At 32.6% G+C, this 25140-nt stretch overlaps 2 protein-coding genes across 2 annotated transcripts; both read right to left on the reverse strand.

Moving 5' to 3' along the window:
• Positions 1-6189: 6189 nt before the first annotated feature.
• On the reverse strand, positions 6190-11982 carry LOC114419593 (auxin response factor 3-like). Its single transcript, XM_028385309.1, has 11 exons — positions 11385-11982; positions 11207-11263; positions 10674-10856; positions 10360-10444; positions 10171-10261; positions 9916-10080; positions 8873-8992; positions 8721-8796; positions 7874-8033; positions 6866-7788; positions 6190-6581 (listed from the first exon to the last, which is right to left on the reverse strand). Exons 1-11 carry the CDS (start codon positions 11634-11636, stop codon positions 6564-6566), a joined length of 2130 nt encoding a protein of 709 aa, XP_028241110.1. The 5' UTR covers positions 11637-11982; the 3' UTR covers positions 6190-6563.
• Positions 11983-21599: 9617 nt separating this feature from the next.
• LOC114420010 lies at positions 21600-23432 on the reverse strand. Its single transcript, XM_028385848.1, has 4 exons — positions 23175-23432; positions 23013-23097; positions 22523-22927; positions 21600-22442 (listed from the first exon to the last, which is right to left on the reverse strand). The coding sequence occupies exons 1-4, from the start codon at positions 23312-23314 to the stop codon at positions 21762-21764; spliced, it is 1311 nt and encodes a 436-aa protein (XP_028241649.1). The 5' UTR covers positions 23315-23432; the 3' UTR covers positions 21600-21761.
• Between the last annotated feature and the right edge of the window lie 1708 nt (positions 23433-25140).

Raw genomic sequence — 25140 nt, forward strand, 5'->3', positions numbered from 1 at the left:
TTCTTAAATAGCAATGTTTTTAGGATTGTTATCACTTTCAGTGAGACACATGTTTCATTCTAATACCATATATTGGGTATTTAATTTAATTTTTTAAATTTTCATTTATTTGAAATATCTTTTTAATCTTACTTTTAAATTTATTTTGATCTAAAAGCTAGCTCAATTTTTATTTCCAAATTGAATTTCAATATTTAAAAAATAAAAAATAGTTAAAATCTTCCTGTCACGATAATTTAAATTATTTATTGTAAATATAATATATAATTTATATGTTAAAAATAATTATTCTTAATTATAATATAATTTATATATTCTAAAATATTTATTGTAAGTGAAATTGTCCAACAGGACTACCAGTGATAGTGTATTATTAGAAATAATACTTATGTTTTGACAAAGTCACAAAGATATTTAAAAAAATTGATTTAATTTTTGAAAGTTTAATTATAATTACATTGTCATAGTAGAGATTATAATTAGAAATTACCATAATTATAGATTTAAAACAATTAATATAAAAACTAATAACTTTCATACAATTACATAATCATTTATGACTGAATGAGAGTAAAAAAAGTGCATTGCAATTAAATTCTGATTTCTGTGTTATATTTTACTATCGAGATAAATAATTTATTTTATTTAAAATGTGTTGCATCCGAAATGTAAAATTTATTTATTCTTTTTAACCAATATTTGATGTGTAACAATTGAATTTAAAAGACAAACATATCTATCCGACATTAGTAATGAACTTAAAGTTCAGATAACTTACCCCACAGACAAGTGTTGATTCCCAAATAAATTCTACAAGAAGTCGAAGGGAATTTTGAAGGGTGTATAAAGTATTTGTAGAAAAACAATAACAACGAGCAAACAATTCTTACACGAGATTCAATAGATAGAAAGGCTTTGGGTTGTAGCTTCAAATGTACCTTCAAGTTTCTCCCAATCCCTACTTCAATTGAATCCTAGATTAATCTTCTATTGCTAATCAACCCTCTCAAAATTACCAGCAGACATTGACCATGGGCTATCAGTAGTTCATCCTCTAATTCAATTCTTGTTTGTTTGTCCATATAGGGTTTAAATTAAGGGAAAGATAAATTGCAGAGGTTGGTCCAATATTATTAACTGGATTAGAAATCTAGATGACAAGAGTGATCATGCAATGGCACCATAGACCAATTATTTACAGTTTGGTTAAGAGTAGTACATTTGCCAACAAATAACTAGGGTACAATATGATGAATTAGTCATGGCAACGGGCGGGTTGGGGTCGGGTTTTGCTTACCCTGCCCTCGCCCCCGACTTTTCATTTTCCTCCCCGCCCCGCCTCCAAAACCCAACGGGAGTGTATATTTATCCCATCCCCGTTCTCAACAGGGTTGGGTTTTTCCCGCTCCGCCCTACCCCCAACATATTTATAAAATTTTATTAAAAAATATAATTTTTCATAAAATGAAAAATATAATTTTAAATAATAACCATAACATATTTTTATATTGTACATGACAACATAAAATCCAATCCAACACTAACATAAAATTCAATCTAATAGTTTCATGTTTTAATGTGTTATATATATGTAATGATATTTTTGTAAATTAATTATTAACGGAATGGTTTGGGGCGAATTCAGGACGAGTATTAATAATCACATCCCCGACTCCGAACCCAATTTTGGCTATCGGGGAAACCTGACCCCGGTCAACTCGGATTTTTCCCGTCAAAATCGGGATGAGTCCGGGGTGGACCCCACGGGTTCGGACCCGTTGTCATGCCTAAATGCAATGAACCAAATAATTTAATTATCCGGATAAAAAGAGTATTTCAATCAAAATAGAGAATTATGCTATTCACAGGTACATTTTACATCGCAACTCCAACATAGGAATTATATTTCGAGTTATACTATTAATTTTTTATTGAGTAAAATTATACAAATGATCACAAAGCTTAATGGATATTCTCTTCCAATCGGTAATTTTTTCTGTTCACAAAACTTAAGCATGAGACATCCACTTAGATACTTCACCTTAGAGTCATCCATGGTCGGTAAAAAACTAAGTATAATATTTCCACACGTATCCTTAGAAACATAAGGTCACAAGAATATGAAGCCCACGACCTTTGGAAAAGTTGAGATAACACAGAAGGTATAATCTATTTAGTCTAAAGTAGCTGCCATATATGAATTCTACATACATACAATATTTTCGTGTTTGATCAAATATAATTACACGCACTGTCCTTGTGAGTTGTGGAGACCTACCTTCCAGCATTTTAATGACACTTTCTTTACTCTTTACGACAATCAATTAATTTCATGACTTTGTTACACGGTAGCTACATAGTACATACTCTTTTCTTAGCAAATGATTCTGAAAGAAAACCTTTTTTTTCTTCTTTGTATTGTTTTGACAATTAAGGATTCACAAAACTGACTCGGTTCGATTTTCAAGTACTTTTTAAACGTCATCTTCATGAAAACATCTTTTGACTATTGGCTCACAAAATTTCTAATTAGCACGTAATAATGATCCTATTTCTGTTACTGGTATGTCCTTCCTAAATAACTAATTGAATTTCTTTTTTGGAAACGGCATTGTCTTTCTAACATTTTGTCAAGCGGCTATGTATATAGGAACTTAACAAATCTACATGAATGTGGTTTCATCATTTGTGATGTATTATTCTCACCATCCCAACCACAATATTTGCTCCATGTGAAATGTATCCCATTTGTGTACTTTTGGGATACATTTTACCATAAACACTTATTAAAAAATCAATATTCTTTCACAAGTTAAAACAACTTAGAATTATTAAATAAAAAGGAAACAGTGCAACTTTAAAGTATACACAAGTTTTTTTTTTTTTAAATCAAATGAAAACGTCGTGGTGATAGAATTTCAAAATAAAAAATCACATAAATTAAACATGTGATGAAGCTTTCGTGATTATACTATTACATATCGCATCTTCACCTGTGATCTATGCAGTTTGCATATAATGTGTAAAGTTACGGTTTTATCTTATACCCGAGTTCGCAAAGCATAAAGAGGTAGAGTGGCAAAGTCACATAGGATTTCTGCAGCAACCCTTAAGGTCCTAATAAGATTCTCGATGACACGCATATTGTATGCATAACAAATTTCTGATTGAAAGAATTTTCGTATGGCACAAAACCTTCATTTATTAAAATAAAAAAAAAAACATGTTTTGAATAATAAGAACCGGAGTAATGCTAGTTTTAGTGTTTGTTTAGAGTGCCAACTAGACTTGAAAAATCTGATTGAGTCTTTTTCTCACACTAGTTGTAACTTAGGTTCAATTTTTAGATTTTATGCCTGAATAGACAAAATGTAAATTTTATTATAAATTTGTCTTCTCTAACCTTATAAGAGGGATTCTTTCCCTAATCTAAACTTTACACCTATAAAACCATAATGTTTGTTTTGAACCGGTGTCATAGATTTCTCTAGGACATTAATTATGGGGTAGTCTTTGTCTGCAGCATCTACTTTTATTTTTTGCTGCTATGAGTTAAAAGTCCATTGGAGGGTGGATTTACTCTGAACCATTAAATGGGCTTCAGCAAGCAAGTGTATTTTTCTTTGCCTACTACACCTTATGCTGAAATGTAGGGCATTTTTTTATTATCAAGATTTCTTTGTTTAAAAAACATGTTTGTTTGAAAACATGTTTACATCTTTAGAATCACGTTGAATGGATGTAAACTGCTTTAATTATTGTATCAACATGTTTAGTTAGTTTAAAATTGATTTTGCCTTTAAACTCAAATTTTAGTAGACTTGATCAATTGCAACTTTTTTGCGTTCAAGTTAAAAAACTTACATTAAATTTTATTATAAACTCACTTTTAAAAGAAAAGTTTCCAAAGATAAATTACATCATTTTAAACTCACTTTAAAGAAAAACAGTTTTAAAAAATCAAATCCATTCAACTAATCCAAGTTCACAAGTCAAACATTCACCCACAAAATACACACTTAAAGATTAACAGGGTTAACAAAATCAATGAAGATTAACAGGTTAAGAGCAACTCCAAACAGTGGTTTCTCTACTGACGGAATTGACGGGCACAGTAAAAAACTCCAAGAAACAAATTTCAACCGTCGGAGACAAACCATACGGGTTCTACTTTTAAGATTGTGTTGCTTTGCAAAGAATCCGTTTCTCTTCTGATTTTGTGGGTCCATGCTACAAAAGTAATATTAAAATATTGTGTATTTTGGAAAATTGTGTTTTTATCCTTTGTAATGCGTAAATGTGGGATCTATTTCAGAAATTTTAGTGAGCTTTTTGATTGGAATAAAAAGTTGATCGAGTTGTTTAAAGTAAGAAATATAACGAGACATAGGAAAGTAAGAAAGAAATATAACGTCATATAGGAAAATATTATTAAACAAGTAAAAGAGAAACTTTTATGAATTGTTGGTTGGAAATACTCTAATAACATCTTTATAGATTTATCTTAAAATGTCATTTTAAATTATTTTTATAGGTCTCGCAATGTTATATGTGATTTAAGATTTCTCTTATTTTGTGTTCTATTAATAAAATTTATTTTAGGATCTTAAATTATTTTTTTAGGTCTCATAATAGATCTCACTTTTAAAAAAAATGAAAGAGATGACCATTAAAAATGATCCCACCTTTAAAGAATGAGATTCTTAACATAGTTACATAAGAATTAGGGTTAAGATCCAAGCAATAAAGATTTGTAATAAGAGACTTGATCTTTAATACAGGTATACATTTTAGTATTGATTAAAATTTATTTAAAATTACAAAATTATGAAAGAACATGTATTAAATGAAAAGATTAATTAAAATTTATAATTTCTAATAAATTTTAGTTAATATGAAAAAGTGTATATAAAAGAGTATGTTAGTGAATATATAATTAAACTAGAATAAAATAAGCTCATCCAAAAGAAGAAGAAAAGTACTCTAAGATGAAATACAGTGGCGAGAGTCTCGTGACTGTCCAATCTGCTGCTATTATGCCTTGTAGCCTTGTTCACGTCAAGCACAGTATCCGAAGAACTTGAAATAAAATAACACCTGCACATTTATTCAATCTTGTAGCTCATTTCAAGTGTATCAATGCAAAGGCACTTTAAGGCTATGACCAGCAACAAAAAAAGCAAAAGTGCAAGCAGCTTTTTAATCCTGCAGAAGGAAAGAGGAAAAAATAAATAAATGAAACTTAAGGTAATTTTATGCCATCTTTAGATTGGTGAGAAGTGATGAAATTAAATTTTAATGTTTCATTATTAGGATATATTAAATTACACTATAAAATAATAATTTTATTATGTCATTTAATTATAAATTATTATGTACAATAAATTTGTTATTTTATATAATTATTATTTAAAAGTTATATTAATAATGATTTATAATTAAATAATATCATAAAATTATGATGTACCTAAATAACCATTAAACTCTAAATTAAAACTGAATGATGAATATTAGAATGAACAACATTTCATTTCATCCTTAATATACTTTGGTATTAAGTTTATTTCTCCTTGTTGGATCTACTTCATATCATTTTCCATTTGCATTGAATCAGAACAATCTGTAGGTTATAGAGAGGATCCGTTATATACTCTCCAGGCTGCTACAATATACCCAGTAAATATTTTTCTGATAAATTACAAAAGAAAAAATACAATGAAAAAGACAACTGGTAAAAGGTTCAGTTGCGTTTAAAATCTCATTATTTACCTTATTTTTAGGACCACTTCAACATTTTTCACTAGTTTCCCATCTTACATATGATATTTCTGGGACTTCCTTCTAAGAAAAAAAAGAAAGAACCAGAACGACAACGGCACTAATACCCCAAAAGACAAGTAATAACGTAAATTTATTATCAAGAAAAATTGCGTAATGAATCCACATCTAAGAATGACACCATCAGCTTTTGGAAACAATTTTTTAAAAAAATTCTTTATAAAAAGAGAACAAGGAGAAAAGAGTAACAACACATTTTTTTTTTAATATTTTGAAAGGGAGAGTAACAATTAGGTGAAGTTTATAATTATAATAAAAGTGCTATTATTTACCCATATCAACATACAGAAAGCAATGAGACAAGGGAGGAAAGAATATAACAAGTAAAAATGAGTAAAATTGGAGACAACATTAAGGACATGAAACATGAAGCGTTATTGCTCTCTAATGTAATCAAATGCCCAATTCAAGATAAATGAAGGGTTATGCACAACCACCTGGCTTACTTCGTTCAGCATATGGCCAAAACGGTGGATAAACATGCATCGTTTAGAGGTTTTTCCCCATACAAGCCAGCCAATAAAGAGAACATAAAAGATTAATACAAGAACTAGAATGTGGTCATAGCCTAATTAAAAAGTATCTAAATTAGGCAAATAGTTACAATATTTTTGTCTCCAATACTCCAAGTTACTAGAGCAAAGCACACAAGTACAACAACTGTGGACATTGTATTCTGCTACCTTATGCCAGCATCAGTACTAGCGTACATCGTGATTTCATAGTCAATATTGCAGCACACCCTGCATACAATAAGCAAATTATTTAATAACACCCGAGTCAAAAGAAAAAAACAAATAATCAAGTAAATCAAAGAAGTCAAAGAAGTCAAATCCGTTGGCTACTTCAATGGATGGCTATTTCTTAACATTTTCATGCTTCTAATTGCAGTATTAGAACCAAGACCAAAGAAGTCAAATCTCGTCTATCAATTTTCCAGCTACTGAACATGCAGATTCTATTCAAGAGAATTGCACTAGAATACTCTAACAGATACCATGTGTCTTAAAGGATAAAGATTGCTTACCTTGGTGCAATAACTTGCCACTGCCTTGCTCCTAAGTGAATGCCCTGGATGGAAATCATCATCAACGTGTCTTGTAAAGGAAGGTCCAGAACATGCTACAGAAGATGAGTCAGCAGCCTCTTTATTTGCAATGGGAGCAACCTCAGTTAATGAAAAACCAAAGACTCTGCAACTACTTTTACACGAGGGAACCAACTCTTGATTAGCTCTCAGTACTGATATGGAATCGTGTGAACGTGAACTATCCAGCTGATTATGAAAGTTTGAAAGACCAAAAGAATTTGTGCCTTCCTTAGCTAGTCCACAGAGAAGAGGCTCATAGGGGGTTGATACAAATTTTCCACCTTTAACATCAGAAGCATATGGAACTCGTTGATGGAACTTACCTCCCATCACCTGACTAATTTTGTTGTTATAATCGGAGTTTGAAACTAGATTGACTGCTTGCTGGAACATTAACACAGATGATGGAGATGAAACTTGCCCAGATGGAACAGGAGGATGCAAATTTGAGGAATTGTTACTCATGTCGGAACACCATCCATTTCTGGATCTCATCACCTGGTAACCATCAAAGAGTCCACAGCGACTATTTCCACAAGCCTCATCAACAGACAGGGCCCTTCCATATGGTTGGCTTGGAAATATTTCTTGACCTTGCAAGACCTTCTGGAATCTGAAAGATTCACTAAAGCCTATGCCATTGCTGGAAACATTGGAACTCACTTGTGGGATTCCAATGTTATTTCCTGTTGCAGCAATCCTAGGATAGTTTGAGACAGGATAGCACCTCCTCAAATCAGATACCTGGTGACTCTGAGCATTAATACTATCATAAGTAGGATTAACACCCAACATTTCTTGACCTTGCAAGACCTTCTGGAACCTTAGTGATTCCCCAAAGTCTGATGTTCCAATCACATCTGTCAAAAGAACGGAACAACTCATCAACAATGTTGCATTTGGTAGGACAGCTCAAAAATAAAACTAGAAAAAAATGAGACATACTGGAAACTGGAAATTCTAGCTTGGCTGAAGGCAATCCAATCTTGGTCCTCTTCAAACCAGCTGACATCAAGTTATTTGCAGTAGAAGCAGAACCAGATGGCTCAATCTCCCATGGGGAAACCCTATTATGCCTTGTGACTTCTAAGTCATCCCACCTTACCTGCAAATATGAGAGCGAACTTATGGTCATTATCAATTAAGTTACTCTAGAAATGGCATCATATAATAAGCCATAATTATGAGGATAATAAGTTGACCAGATATCTATAAAAACAATTGTAGTTTCCATTAAGAAAATATGCAATAAATCTTTTGAAGTTATGAGCTGAAAACCAAAAAGTATTCATACTACTTTAGCAGAATTCTCCAAATAAACCAAGTAAAAATACCAGAACAATGATAATCATTGATCTGTTATACCAATGAATTCAATTCCAGAAGTATTTGTACTACTTAACCAGATAATTCAATTCAATCATAGAATTATGTGACTATACACCGGTTGGATAAAAATTGCATACAAATCAAGAAAGAACCTGACAGTTTGAAAGCATGCCCCTGAAATGTGAAGTTAGATGTTATGCATTAAGGTTTATGCCATAAAACAAGCATGAATTCACCAAAAAACCTTCTGACACAATTTGTTAAAAGAAAAGAGTAGCAGGAAAAAATGTCATATGCCAGGTAGATATAAAAATGAGGAGCCACAACATTAATAAAACAGCTAAGGCATAAAAAAAGCCAAAATAATCACGCCTCAAGTGTGAGAAAAGCCATCTACCGCCACACTTCAGGCTTGCAAATGATAACTACATTAGGGAAAGTTAAAAAGAGCCCAGCAATATACCATTAGGCATCTCCATTTAGATCCAGGCCATCTAACAGGATCCACATCAGCAATTCCAACAATTAATCCTGTAAATCTGCCCCAAAAGAAAATTGACTAAGATTTTCTATAATAGAGTTATCTAAATGGAACAAGCATAAGCGCGAACAAACCTTCGCTCTGCAGCATCTTCGGTTTCGAAGCGCATCCTGAACCTCATTCCAGCTGAATAAGAATAATCAAGGCTCTTTAAGAATCTGTGGATAGGTATGATGAACTCAGATGTACTGACCCTACAAAGACAGTGGAATATCAAAGACACTGATCAGATGCCATACTTTGTAAGAAGGAAAGAAGAAAAAAAAAACAGGTATTACAAAAAAAACCATGAAAACTTAGACCACAATAGTACATACATGTAAAATCATCAACTGAAGAAAACCATTTCAAGATTCATACGTTGTGCTAGAATAAAAGAACAATGTAGTCTAATTCTAGATTTATTGTCATCAAGAATCTGTTTGTTTGAAAAAGTAACCCAACTATTGGTACACTCAAGTATTAGCAATAACAGGAGCAATAGTCATTGCACTGCAGATTTGCGTGTAGGGCTGTCTGGGGATAATGAGTTCAAATGGAAGAAAAGAAGTAACTATATGTTGCTAGGATATTTACATAATAATGTATTTAAGAAGTTGAAAGGGGCAATTATTCACCTAGGTACAAATATTTGTCTGCTATTGTCTAAGAAAATACGATGATGATTAATAATTGCATTTGACATTTAGGTCCAAACACATGTAAACCTCTTGTAAAACAATAAAAAAAAAAAAACGAAAGATAGTCACAAAGGATATTAGCTTGACTTGTGTGTGCCTATTCTTAGTAAAACATACTATAAAGCATGTGGAGCAACTGGAAGCATTCAATAACTTGCGGGAAGTAGCTAGGAAACTGTTGCAGTTTTGCTTTCTTCAAACTAAATCTCATGTCCAGCATGTCAAACAAGAATGGTTAGCCTAGAATAATGGGGACATGCAGATAGAGTGATTTTTTACTTCATGTATAACTGAATAAACATCCTTTTGAATAGCATAAGGAGTATTGCATCTTATCTTACACAAAAATAACAGTCCTTGAATTGTAGATAGAGACTGACAGTTTCTCTTTCATTAACTAATAAGGAAAGTAGAAGAGAATAACTAGAAAAAAACACCTCGGATTATAGTGAATGCTAAAGGCACATCTTGCAGACAAAGCATTAACCACATCCATAAGACTGGTAGGACTCAATTGCTGGCCAGAAAGAGCTGAAAAGGTACTGCCACTTTTCAATTGAGCCGCCCTACGAATTCCCAATCTCAATTCTCCATCCTCACCCCTGCCATTAAGTACAAAATGTTGGCCCTCTCGGTGTCACGTTTACTAGCTAAATATTTCACATAGAATCCAGGTCTTCATACAATCATACCTAAGAAACAGAACAGCATCTCCAGATACAAGTTTCTTCTTGTTCACAAATGCACTCCAACCGGTAGTAAGCAAGTGTCTTCGTGGCTGCCCTGCTCATGAGAAACAGGAAATAGAAACCCAAACAGTTAAGTGGTACTCTAATTAGTTTGTCCTTCTAACTTACAAAGGTAAGACACAAGACACATACCCCTATAAATATGTCGAAACCTCCATTCCTGGCCATGGAGATCCTTCGCCACAAGCTCCTGTGAAGGCCTCTGTTGACTGTAATCCTAAAGTAACAGCAAGACTTAAATTCAAAATGCAATGGAGGAACTATCCAGTATAAAGATAACTTTCAGATTGGACTGTCTCATTTCAAAACATTTAATAAGGGCTAACTTAACTATAGCATATAAAAAATAAAAATGAAAAAAACACATTAGAACAATTAAGGAACCACTCTAACAGTCTTACTTTCCCACTAGAGAAAAGGAATGGATCACCATTCATAATTATTACCAGGGGAGGGAAGCAATCTTCCGCAGCGCGACGAGGCACGGAGAATCCACCATGAGTGCTGGTATCAGAAGCAGTCAAAGTCTTGCAGAACATGTGGGGCGTCGTGGACTTCATCACAGCTTCAGCATCCTCCTCTTCACCATCAGCATCAAATTCCCCCTCCCGCAGCTTCTGATGTACTTGCTACAAACAATGACAAAGTTAATCACTTCATCAAAAAACACTAACCAAGTACCATTTCCATCTTTTCACTTCCACACAACCAAGTACCATTTTCTAGTACCCTTTTTCCTCTGAAAACAAAACCTACAGCTACATTATGTCCTTTTTGAGTTTTGACACTTTCACTTAAGCTCAATTAAGCAGTTTCTCTATACTAAACAATTATCTCAATTGGTCAAATTTCACTTAACCCCTAAGACTTAGGTGCTAAAGAGGCCAAGTTTCTGAAGTTGAGATAAATTAGTTTCCTTTTTTTACCACTTTCACCAAAGTGAAAACGTGAAATAAAAAAATAAAAAAAAAATCCTCACCTCAGTTTCGGGAACCAGCACCACCTGGCAATGAACTTCATCACTCCCTTCCTCAGCCTGCACAAAACAAAACAAACACATTTAAGGTAAGGAACCAAACAAACACAAACAACAACAAGAAAAACAACAAAAGCAGAGACAGCATTTGGATTTGTAGGGTGAAAAGAGAACACCCCACATGAAGCTTGACATCGAGGACGCGACAGAAGACATGGGAGGGGATGTTGGCAGAGGCAGGGAGCGGAAAATCGTGAAGGTGTTGCTCCAAGTGTCCCTGAGGGAAGTACACGACAACACTCCCTTTCTTGGGCAAGGAAATCAATGGACCCGCGCAGGCGTGCCAGAGCTCGAGGCACACGGTGGAGGAGGAGCCAGACGACGGCATTTCATCGTCTTCGGTTGCGTTGTTGAGATCGATGAGACCAGCCATGAGGAGAAGAATGAGAAAGGAGAGGGAAGAAGAGAGAGAAGCAAAGAAGAAAGTGAAGTAACGAGTGAGAAATGATGATATTTGAAGGAGTGGTGAGGTTGTTGTTCTTCATGCCTCCTGCTGCTGCAGCTGCTGCATTTTCAGAGAGCGTGACCAACTTTGGCATTGCCAAAAGAAGCTGACCCAATACTCCAAAAAGAAACTGACCCGCTTTCTCTCTCTGTCTTTCTCTCCCCACTCACCTATCACTCTCTCTTCATTTTTTCTTTCCCACCCTTTGGAGAGAACTCTTCAATTATGGCCCTTCGCTTTTTGGGAAAACCATCAATTCATCATTCATCATTCATTCATTCGGATTTATTAACCTCCACTACCATCATTCATATATAATTACGTCTCTTAAGTATTTTATAAAAAAAAATTGATTTTTAGACATGTGTAGCTTTTCATAGATCTCCCTAATTTATATTTCTCTTAGTCAATTTTGTATAAGTTCTTCTTTTTTTCAAAAAAATATAAGAAATTCTTCTTCTTCTTCTAAAAAATGAAATAAAAGATTTTCGTATCTCAAACCTAAATCGTTACTTTGAAATTCAAATTTGAGCATGTAGTTTCCATAAATACATTATACTTAAAAAAATATCTGACATCTACAACGATTTTATACAACTCAAACATCAAGTAAAAAATACCTCTATTTTTAAAAAAAAATAATAATATGATTGAAAAATCGTTTTATATTTTAAATATGTATTCAGATATTCAATTCTCAAATTTATATGTAGTATGTACAAATATATAATATTTATTAAAAGAGATGTTATATGGTTACTATTTACCAAAGAGATAAATTTTTGGCTAACTTTGATTCATCTGAAAAAAAAAAGCATGGACCTTTATTTTATTTTATTTCTATTAATTAAATGTCATTATTGATATGATATTATATTTTTGCCCTTTTGCTTGTCTGCTGGCTGAGGCGGGAGCAGTGGTTGCAGCTGCTGCAATGCTGAGACGGTTGGGTGTGATGTGTGGCAGAGAGAGAGAGAGAGAAAGCTATAACAAGAAAGACTGTAGTGCAGTAGTAGGAGTGACTCACTTTTGTTTGTGGAGGTTATTTTGCTGTCTTGGACTGTACGGTCTCCCTGTATTTCCGGGCGGATGTCTATTCTGTCCCCTTCTATTTCACCAAATCTCACACCTATCCTTCTGCATATTAAATAATAATCCACTTTACACATTAGTTTTTTTAGTATTATTATTAATAAGTTATTAATGCTTGAACTTTGAAATTGAGGTCATTCATTCTATTCTCACTTGTTGATTAGATCTCATTTTCTAATTCTATGTCGGTTCTGTGATGATTTTGTTTTGCTGACCATGCCATTAATTGAAGGTTCTATGTAGAATGTAGATATTAGATTAGATTCTCCCTCCACTTCAGTGAGCTGTTCCTGGTACCAAGTTTGGAGGTCAATACACTAGTAGTTCACTATTTTCAGCATTATGATCATGCATCTTACCCTCCACTAGTTAACTATTTTCCCACTTATATTATATTTTAAGTATAGTTAATAGTTATAGTTAAAGTAGTTAATAACATACATTTTCGTAACCTTAAAAAAACATACATTTTAGTACATTCTTTTGTTATTGATTAAAATTTTAAAAAATGAATAAAATTCATTGAATAAAACAAAATTTTATAATTTTTAATAAATTTCAACTAATAATAAAAACATATTACTAATATTTATCTTGTATTTTTTTTAAAAGAAATAGATATTAAGTGGATATTTTTTAAATGTTGACAACATTCGTATATTATTATTTAGTTTGAAAATTTAATGGAAAAATATAATGAACTTGAGCCAAAATTTGTCCATTATATAAGCTAATGTAAAGTGTCCGACCTTGATATGTCATTAGTGTAGAAAAGTATGCTTCCAGATGAGGGGGTTTCAATCAAAATCCTGTTGAACCTGAATCATTGAGGCCACACCTTATTACCTATTACCCTCGTATCGGGAAAGCAATGGGGGTTAATGTAGACAATTAACCAAAAAATTGAGACAGATGAGGTTGGAGATAGAAAGTTGCATGCTGTTTTTAAGCATTTCTCTTTTCACATTAGAAATGGCCAAACTACTTTGCCTACCAAAGTTTTGACTTTATTGTTAGGGTCCTATCATAAGTATTAGCTGTCTTCTTAGACAAAAAGTAATGAATAATTCGGGTCACCGTGCCTAACCAACTAGGGAACTGGTATATTAATGCATATCTTTATACTACTTTACTAGCGGCAAATTTACCTAAGGGGGCTTATTTTAAAAACTATTTACGGATTGGGGTTTGTTTTAAAAGTAATGACGGAGGGGGTCTGTTCTTGGGTGTAACCCGCCATTGCCACTGGCGGCAAAGGTGGAGAGAGGCTGGTATCGTTACTGGTAGTGGCGATATAGGTGGAGAGAGGCTGGTATCGTTACTGGTAGTGGCGATATAGGCCACGTAGGAGGGAGAAAGAACAGTGTCGCCAATGGGAATGGCGACACCCAAGCTGGGACTCGCCGACCGTGATGGCGAGATAGGGCAAGGGCAATCTCGCCGTTAGCATTGGCGAGATGCTCCCTGTTCATGACTGGTGCCGCTAGCCCTTCTGGCGGGATTGGCGCTGTTCATTTCAGGTGTTCAGAGGCACATGCATTGCTTTGTTGTTGTAAATTTTGTTTAAATAAAGCAGTTGCATGATACTCAACGTATGAAGTTGCAGATGCTCTCCTTGTTCATGATGAGACTAAACATAAGGTCTGAAATAGGGTTCAAAGCTAGCTGTAGATGTTCACAGGTTGCGCATGCTGCTTGTTCATGATGAGACTAAACATAAGGTCTGAAATAGGGTTCAAAGCTAGCTGTAGATGTTCACAGGTTGCGCATGCTCTCCTTGTTCATGATGAGACTAAACATAAGGTCTGAAATAGGGCTTATAACTAGCTGTAAATGTTCACAGGTTAGGGGTTCAGAGATGCTACACCATATTCACATGCATACAGTTTAATGGCGTGTAAATTAAGAGATAGCTTCAGCTTTCTTCTTGTAAATTTTGTTTAAATAGAACACTTGCAATGATATTGAATACTTGCAAAATTTCATACTGAAAGAGAGTAAGAAACTGAAGAGAGGAAGAAAGAGGTTCGTTTGAAGTTTGAAATTTGCTGATTGTATAGTAAGTATTTTATATTTATTTAAATAAGTCTTATTTAGTTTTGTTTATTTGTCATGTATAAATTTTTTATTTTGAAGTAATAAAATTTGGAGGTCAAATTGCATTAATTTTGTAAATTAGATTTTTAATTTAGAAATTATTAGCAGTAATTATTTGTAAGCCTTTTTTTAACTGTTTTTGTGAATGAATTTAATTTCCGTATTTGACATATAGAATTGTTTTGGTATTATTTGAAATATAATTTAATTTAAGACAAAAACTAATTAGATGCTATTTCTTAACTATTTTCTGGTTTGTTTAGAGTTAAAAACGAAGTTTCATTTTACTTGTGATAAAATATAGTATAAGTTAACAACAAAAAAATTGTAATTTTAATTATAAAATATAGTATAAGTTAATAAAAAATTTGTAATTTTAATTATGTTCCGTGTAAAAAATTGTAATTTTAATTATGTTCCGTCTAAAATTTTTTTAAGTGTAATCCTTTCATTTATAATCCTTTTATTTTGTGTCTGAAATTTTTGGTAAAGTTGAAGAATTTTTCATAAATTATTTAATTAGATTAATTTTTTTTAGAATAAAGTATGAATGTGTAGTTTAAGTTTAATAGAGCAAGCAAATAAATAGTTTATATTTGTATCATTGACAAATATTTAATTGAAATAATAATTTGATTTGTTAGACTAAAATTTGAAGGTAAAGTTTAAGTGAATTTTTTTTAATTAGAATTTTTTTTTTAAAATTAGTATGACTAATTATTTGTAATCCTCTTTGTTCATGGTTTTTGTGGCTTAGAAGAAATTTGACTTGTGACCCTTCCGGTTATAAATATTATATGTGAGTCTTTAAGTTTTTGAAGAAATTTTTTTTGAATTATTTAATTTGACGTATGAGTAATTTTGTTTTTTTTTTTTGTTAGAATGACGTCTCAATGTTTATTTAAGTTTACTAGAAGAAGCAAATAATTTTTTTTATTTTTATGATTCACAAAATAGTTAATTGAAGTAATAATTGTTTTATTTAGAAACAAATTTTAACACGTGAAGTTTAAGCCAATTTGTAATTAGGTTTTTTACGTTGAAGTAATTTTTTAATAATGTTTACTTATTTTAATTTGTATCCCAAGTTTAAGTTTAAATTTAATTTAGTAGATGCAGCAAGCAGATACACTTATTTATTTTAAAAAGACTGTTGTTATGATTAATTATTTTTAATTTTGTTGATGTAGGTATATCATGAATTCAATTATTACAGTGTTGTATTTCAACGGAAGAGTATATGAAGACAATGATGGTGTAATATTTGAAGGCAGTAAAAAGGCCATTCAGATTAAACGCGGAATTAGTTTCAATGCTTTGAAAAAAAAAATTGGAGATAAGGTAAAGTTAGAAAATAATGAAATTATTTCTACTATAAATTGTAGATTTTTAGTTTCAGGAAAATATGTTGCGTTGCAAATTTGTGATGACGAAGATGTTGAAACTATGATCGAAAGTTTTCAACAACAACAACAAATGTCAGTTCTAGAGTTGTACGTAGAAAAGGATGTTGCTGGTGGTTCTATGTTTCATGCTGCAAATTCTGTTACGTCATGTGGACGTAATGTATCTCATTATGAGTCGGAACTGCCAAAAAATATAAGCAATTTACATGTTGATGAAGATGATGATGATGATGATGATGATGATGATTATCTTGCATCTAACTCATACGTTGAAGAGTCTTTCGATGAAGATGATAGTGATGATGGAATATCTCATACAGACGATGAAGTCACTGACATCGTTGAACCAGTTTCAATTGTTCACCCAAGCGAAGGTAAATGTTTGTGAAATACAAAATTAGTTGAATACATCTATCTTTTTATGAGAATTGTATTTAATGGTAATTAAATAGGAGTAGTTTGTTGACGTGATTTTATTTTATAAATTATTAGGTGTACCAGAAATTCAAAATCCATTTTGGAATGATGCTAACCATTATAATAATATCAACTGGAGTCATCCGGACGAGGAGGACATTTGTGGTCTAGACATGCCAACGACTTTTAATGTTGGACAAGAATTATATGTTGGCATGGATTTTGACAGTAAAGATGCAGTCAAAAATGCACTCAAACAATATGTGATGAAGGTGCATCAAAGTTTTAAGGTTGTTGAAACGAAATCACACAAATATATCGTTTGTTGCCCCAACAACACCGAAGAGTCTCCTTGCCCTTTTTATATGAGGGCAATTTTATCCAAAAAAACTGATGCATGGAAAGTGACACAATGGGGTGGACCGCACACATGTCTAAATATGACTATGACACAAGACCATGAGAAGCTTGATTCAAATTTAATTGCGACTTGCGTAGTAGGTACGTTTTTTATGTTCATATTATCCTACTTTTGTGTTATTTGTTATTTTAATTTGTAATTTTATTTACTTATTTGAATTACAGGCATGATCAGAGAAGATCCATCAATAAAAATTTCTTTGATTCAAGAAAGGATAAATAGTGAATTTTCCTATAAGGTTTCATACAGAAAAGCATGGATGGCCAAACAAAAGGCGTTTGCAATTGAATATGGCGATTGGGAAGAGTCGTATGCGAAACTCTCGTCATGGCTAACACACATGCAAAATCATTCTCCTGGCTCTTACTTTCAAATACTACATGACGATTTTATTGTTGGCAATAGGGTGAGTCGCGAACATCGTCAATTTCATAGAGTATTTTGGACATTTGGTCAATGCAAGGAGGCTTTTAAGTACTGTAAGCCAATCATACAAGTTGACGGCACACATTTATACGGTAAATACCGTGGGACCCTATTAATGGCCACATCGCAAGATGGAAATGGTGGTGTTCTTCCTCTAGCATTCGCCGTGGTCGAAGGCGAGACGCTAACAGCATGGTCATGGTTTTTGGCCCACTTGCGTGAACACGTCACAGATAAGAATGGAATTTGTCTAATATCTGATCGTCACGCGAGTATAAAGTCTGTTGTCGCTAATGAAGCACTTGGTTGGCAACCTCCCCACGGTTATCATGTGTACTGCGTCCGACACATAGCCAGCAATTTCAATCGCAAATTCAACAACGCGAAACAAAAAGAGATGTTCAAGAAATTGGGTAAGGTTTATTTTATACATTAATTTAATTTGAGTTTCATGTCTACGTACAACTGTTGATGATAACAAATTTGATGCAGCGTACACTCCTTGCAAGCATGTGTTTGATCAAAACTTAGAAAAATTTCGTCAATTGAGTCCAACTATAGCAAGATGGATTGATCGAATCTCAAAGGAAAAATGGAGCATGGCTTACGATACATCTGGACGACGATATGGTCACATGACAACCAACTTATCAGAATGTGTGAATAAGGTGTTGAAAGATTGTCGCAGCATTCCAATAACAGCGTTGGTGAAGTCAACATATAGTAGGTGCCGAAAGTACTTTATTGATCGTGGTCGCCAAGCCCAAAGACAATTAAGAGAAGGCCAAGTTTATTGTTCTAAGCTTGTTACAGAACTTAGGAAAAATCAAGAACAAACTTGTTCGCACATCGTTCGCGTGTATGATATCCACTCGACAAGGTTTGAAGTAGAGGAGACCTTCAATCCTATAACGCAACGTGGCGGACAAAAATGGGCAGTTAACTTGAATGGTCATTACTGTCAATGCGGAAGGTATTCTGCGCTTCACTATCCATGTTCACACATTATTGCAGCTTGTGGTTACGTGAGCATGAACTACTACCAATATATAGATGTTGTTTACACCAATGAGCACATCTTAAAAGCATACTCCGCACAGTGGTGGCCTCTTGGGAATGAAGCGGCAATTCCTCCTTCTGATGAGGCATGGACACTAATCCCTGACCCAACTACAATTCGTGCGAAAGGTCGGCCAAAATCAACAAGGATAAGGAATGAGATGGATTGGGTCGAACCATCTGACCACCGACAAAAATGTAGTAGATGTGGAGCTGAAGGGCACAATAGGCGTCGATGTCCAATGCAATCTGACCGTGGGAGTAATTCATTTAATTGATTTATGTATGTTACATGCCTGACTTGTATTGCTTTAGGTTTTGTTCAATGTATTTACTTGTTGGTCTTCAATGAAATCGTCAGTTACTTTTTGTTGAATGTGTGCTTCTAATGAAATAAAATTACATTTAGAAGTTGAAATAAATGGAGTGGATCAATCGAGGTTGAGTGACATTGGTGTTGATCGTTAGTTAGAAACGTTAGTGTCTAAGTATTTTGTCTTAGTTTTTTATTTGAAGGGTGAGGGCTAAGTTCTTTTTATTTTATGGTTAGGGCTAAGTTTTTTATTTTAGGGTTAGGGTTAATTTTATAATTGTATGGGGTAGGGTTAGGCCTTATTTTTTATTTGTTGGGGTTAGGGCTAAGGTTGTTTATTTTTGGGTTTAGGGGGAATTTTTTTATTTTAGTGGTTAGAGTTAATTTTTTTATTTGAAGGGTTAGGGTGTAGTTCTTATTTTTGAGGGGTTAGGGCTAAGTTTTTTTATGATTTAGGGGTTAGGGTTAAGTTTTTTATTTGAAGGGTTAGGGTTTAGTTCTAATTTTTAGGTGTTAGAGTTTAGTTCTTAATTTTTAGGGGTTAGGGCTAAGTTTTTCTTATTTTATGGTGTAGGGTTAATTTTTTTATTTGAGGGGTTAGGGTTAGTTCTTATTTTGGAGGGGTTAGGCTTATTTTTTTTATTTAGGGTTAGGGTGTATTTCTGAACATTATAGGGTTAGGGCTAAGTTTTCTTATTTTAGGGTTTAGGGTTAATTTTTTTAATGTGTACTTCTAATGAGATAAAATTACATTTAGAAGTTGAAATAAAATTTGTTTTTTTTTAATGTGTACTTCTAATGAAATAAAATTACATTTAGAAGTTGAAATAAAATTTCGTTTTTTTAATGTGTACTTCTAATGAAATAAAATTACATTTAGAAGTTGAAATAAAATTTGTTTTTTTTAATGTGTACTTCTAATGAGATAAAATTACATTTAGAAGTTGAAATAAAATTTGTTTTTTTTTAATGTGTACTTCTAATGAAATAAAATTACATTTAGAAGTTGAAATAAAATTTCGTTTTTTTAATGTGTACTTCTAATGAAATAAAATTACATTTAGAAGTTGAAATAAACTTTATTTTTTTAAACGGTAAGGGTTTAGTTCTTATTTTTTAGGGTTAGGCTTAGTTCTTATTTTAGGGGTTAGGGTTAAGTCATTTTATTTTAGGGTGTATGGTTATTTTTTTTATTTTAGGGGTTAGTTCTTATTTTTGAGGGGGTAGGGGGTAGGGAAGGATAGAGGGTTGAATGAGGAATCTGTGCATGAAAATGCAAAAGGAAGTGTCTGGAGAAAAGGAGAAGGATAAAGTGGAGTACTGAAATGTGAAAACAGGAGGTAAAACTGGATTCGCGAAGTACGAGGAAGAGAATTCGAAACGTTCATACTATTATACTTCCGCCATTACAATGTATTGGCATTAAAGAAAAATTACTAAAATATATTTTCGATCTCAATGAATATTTAATTTTTTATTTGTTTTATAATAATTTTTTTTGTTGTGTCTTTAATCAAATAATATATTTTTTTCTTTGACATTTTTTAACTCATAATAAATTATTAAATTTTGTGTTTATTTTTTGATAATTTTTTCATTTATTATTAATTTTTTTTTAAAAAAAAATAATAACAAATGAATTTCTTTTACTAGAAAGTAAAAATAAAATTTGTTAGTTTATAAGGAACTAAAAAAAAGTGTATAGGACCACAATAAAATTTTTGTTTTATTGTAGAAAAAAATAAAAATAAATAAATTATAGAAAACATAAAATTAAGGTATTTATTAAGAATTATAAATTGTTTTTCCCTTTAAATATATTTTCAGGTTTGGAGTCCAACAAATCTAACTTCAGATAAAAAAAGGAGCAATGTTATAATTTTATAGAAAAACAAAACAAATGAAATTTTTTACAAGAACAAACAACAAACTTTGGATATATATAAGAAAAATATATTTTAATCTTTTAATTAAGTATCACATCTTAAGTTTTTCAACCATTAATAATCGGTTAATATTTATAAATGATACATTAATAGAGTAATTAATTTCCATTATACACGGGTTAGGGTTAGTTCTTATTTGTTAGGGATAGGGCTATGTTTTTTATTTTAGGGTTAGGGTTTAGTTCTGAACATGTTAGGGGTTAGGGTTATATTTTTATTTTAGGGGTTAGGGTTAGATCTTATTTTTTAGGGTTAGGGTTAGGTTTTTTATTTTATGGTTAGGGTTTAGTTCTGAACATGTTAGGGGTTAGGGTTATATTTTTATTTTAGGGGTTAGGGTTAGATCTTATTTTTTAGTGTTAGGGTTAGGTTTTTTTATTTTAGGGTTAGGGTTTAGTTCTGAACATGTTAGGGGTTAGGGTTAGTTTTTTATTTTAGGGGTTAGGGTTAGTTCTTATTTGTTAGGGTTAGGGCTAGGTTTTTTATTTTAGGGTTAGGGTTTAGTTCTGAACATGTTAGGGGTTAGGGTTAGTTTTTTATTTTAGGGGTTAGGGTTAGTTCTTATTTGTTAGGGTTAGGGCTAGGTTTTTTATTTTAGGGTTAGGGTTTAGTTCTGAACATGTTAGGGGTTAGGGTTAGTTTTTTATTTTAGGGGTTAGGGTTACTTCTTATTTTTTAGGGTTAGGGTTAGGTTTTTTTATTTTAGGGGTTAGTTTTTGAGTTTTATTTGGTTTACGGTTCATTGATTATTATAGTTTGATACGCGACATAAATATTATCCATAAGTAAGCCTTAATAAACTGAATATCATACATTACGCCATGAATGTCAAATTACAAATATACAACAAAGGCTTAATAAACGAAGACATGCAAATCATTCATTTTGGTGTCCGTGATGTCGTGAGGATGTGCCACATGGTCGATCCCATCTTCGTGCTTGGCGATCAGGATTTCTTCTGCCCCGATGCCTCCCCGCTTCTTCTTCGTCAGCCTCCGCAGAAAATGCGTGCCGCAAATCAACACCGAATAAGTCACCCGTATTAGGTATTTGTCCCGGTACATTCCATTGTGTTCCTAACGGGGCATTAGGTGTTGGAATTGGGCCATGATATTGCTGTGAAGGGGTCATTGTGGGCCATGAAAAATGAGCTTGTGTTTCCGCAACACCACCGAACGATTGCTGGCTTGCAGAAGTATCAGTGTGATGACCCTGAAAAGGATATTGATACATCTGGGTCGGATACTCAGCAAATGTTTGTGGCGTGTAATACATTCCATGGCCACGCTCCGCCATTTGTTGGGAATATTCTTCCGCTTCAACAATGTCCCTTCTTCTGTCTATCCCCTGAGTTTCAATACTTGACTGAAGCATGTGAAACTGTTGTGCAGGAAATTGACGCTCTGATGCGGGACCATGTGACACTGGCTCAGTGACTCTCTCTTGTTCTTCGGATAAAATTGTAATTTTTTCCACATAAGGCACGAGATCATCAAATGTGCATGTATTCCTCCCTTGAGGAGACACCATGTATTGTAATGCCTCCGCAACTTCACCCTGCATTTATAAGGGTAAGAAAATTAATGGCCATCATTAAATAAAAGTTCAAGTTAAAATTTGAAAAATTTTAAAAATACCAATGTAGCCGTCTTTGCATTTGCTGGGTCAACAAACATCTTTGTCTTTCGCCTATACCAGACCATGTAGTCCGAGTTAAAACTCAATAGGCCTTCTTGTCGGGGATAAGCGTCGACCCTAAATGCATGGCGATTATTCCACTGATCAATCATTGGGGCGAACAATTGCCCCCAATTTTCGTCATGTTTCCCTTTCAATGTTATGCCATGAATGTTTAAGGGTTGTGAAGGAGACTCTGGAATTGGCTGTTGCATCCCAAATTGTCTCAATACTCTGTCCGGTTGGTGCCACTCAATAACTTGGAAACAAATTAGTGGCACCACCGCGTACCACGCGAGACTTCCGACTAAACAAACGGGAGGCAACAGTGATATTACGGTTGATGGGTACGGCTCCCACACAAACTGCATATAACAACATAGTTATGAACATTTTAGTAAAATAACACATATAATTTTTTATTTTACAAATAGAATAACATCTTCTTACCTCATGACGTTTCATAATATCTAACTTGCGACGAAAAACTCTCACATCATCATTGCCGATATGTTGGTTTCCACGTCGCAGCCACCTACAAAGATTAAAATTTAATATATGCTAAAACCATTTATTCTATTGAAATGAAAGACGCTGCTAAAAATTACTAACCTATGCCCCAGTGGTGTATTTTCTACTTGGGAAGGAGTCCTCTTTAGAGCCAAGGTTGGACATCGTTCCCATGCCCACATTTGTAGTAAGATGCACATACCTCCGATTGATTTAGTTTTATAATCGGTGGCATTGCACATCTCTCTGTATAGAAAACCAAGTACGGCAGCTCCCCATGCATATCTGCCACATTCTTCAAAGTCACGTAAAAATTGAAGGTATCTTAGCGAAACTTTGTTACTGCTTTTATCAACGAACAAGACACTTCCAATGAATCTCAATATCCATGCACGGGCAAACCTTCGTACTTGTTCTTCGTCGTCGCCATTATTTATTTGGGCAAAATGGTGAGCCAGCCAACTTAATTTAACCACACTACCTCTAATTTCATCTTCTTGTGGTCTGACTCCCAATAATTCCTCACATAAATCAGCCCAATCAAGATTTGTTGGACCGATTAATGGTAAACCATCCACACTTATACCTAACAATACAGAGACGTCTTGGAGAGTAATAGTACATTCTCCGCATCTCATGTGAAAGGTATGTGTTTCTGGCCTCCATCTTTCAATCAGAGCACTAATTAATGAGGCATTTATTTTTAAGTACCCCATCTTGATAATCCAGGCGAAACCAGATTGTAGAAGAAAAGGAAAAATTTGCTCAGGAATTTGTTCTTCCCCTTGATACGTGGGGACAGCTCGTCTGATATGTAATTTCCTATCTTCTTCCCCATTCCAAACATGTTCTGAAACATGTTTAGGTTGCATCCATAATACATCAGCATCGATGGGACCAGACTTAATGTTAACATGTGATGAAGATGATGATGAAGATGCCATTGCTACTACAAAAAAAAAAAATATAATACATTATTTGTAGATAATATAAATTAAATTAAACTACACACATTTATAAAAACATTATTAAATATCTAACAATAAATTTGAAAAAAATCAAACTGGCCAATTTTTAATATATTCTATACATAAATTAAAATACATGTGAACAAAACTTTAAATAAATAATTTTTTTTCTACAATTAAAAAAAATAATTGAATAAAATATGGACTAACAAATTATTTATAATACAAACAAATATTGAAATGCAAAAAATTATTTAAAAATATATATACAAAAATTATAATAATGTACAATCTATCATATATTTAATAACATAAATTTTCTAAAACAATTAATATTAACCTACAAACTAAAACTAACAGTGATCATATATATATATATATATAACTAAAAACTAAAAACTAAAAATTATTAACTCAAACAATATTAACTTATTAATTCATTTATTTAAAACTATACTATCTATATATAACATACAAAAATATATAAGACACAAAAATATAACACTAATAAAACAAATTTACGCATCTCTAATATTAGAATTATTTATTTACGTGTAACATGCTTAATATTATAAAAACTAAAAATTTATGTCTACCTAAAATTTATAAATATGTATGCTAATATTAATTTATACATAATATTTCTACCTTATCTAATTTTAAGTGTGTGCCTAATATTTCTAAGGCTAATATTAAGTGTGTCGGAACGTTTGGCTGTGGCTTACTAAAATATCATATATATACTACAAACTAACCTTCAAATATATACTACAAACTAATAACAACATACTTATTTTTATACAAACTAACCTTCAAATATATATTACAAATCTAAAAATATATACTACAAACTAAATAATATTTTTATACTAACTAACCTAACCTACTCTTCAAATATCTGTTACTACATAAAAATTAATAACAAATAACAGCATACTTATTAATTTATTAATAATACTAACTAACCTAACCTTACAATACCTATTAATCTTAATTAACCTAAACTTACAATACTTATCTAGCTAACCTATTATTTTAAAAATATTAACAAACAGAATATATAAATCACTTATCTAGCTAACCTGTTATTTAAGAAAATC

This window comes from Glycine soja, chromosome 7 (assembly GCF_004193775.1).
Source record: "Glycine soja cultivar W05 chromosome 7, ASM419377v2, whole genome shotgun sequence".
Classification (NCBI taxonomy): domain Eukaryota; kingdom Viridiplantae; phylum Streptophyta; class Magnoliopsida; order Fabales; family Fabaceae; genus Glycine; species Glycine soja.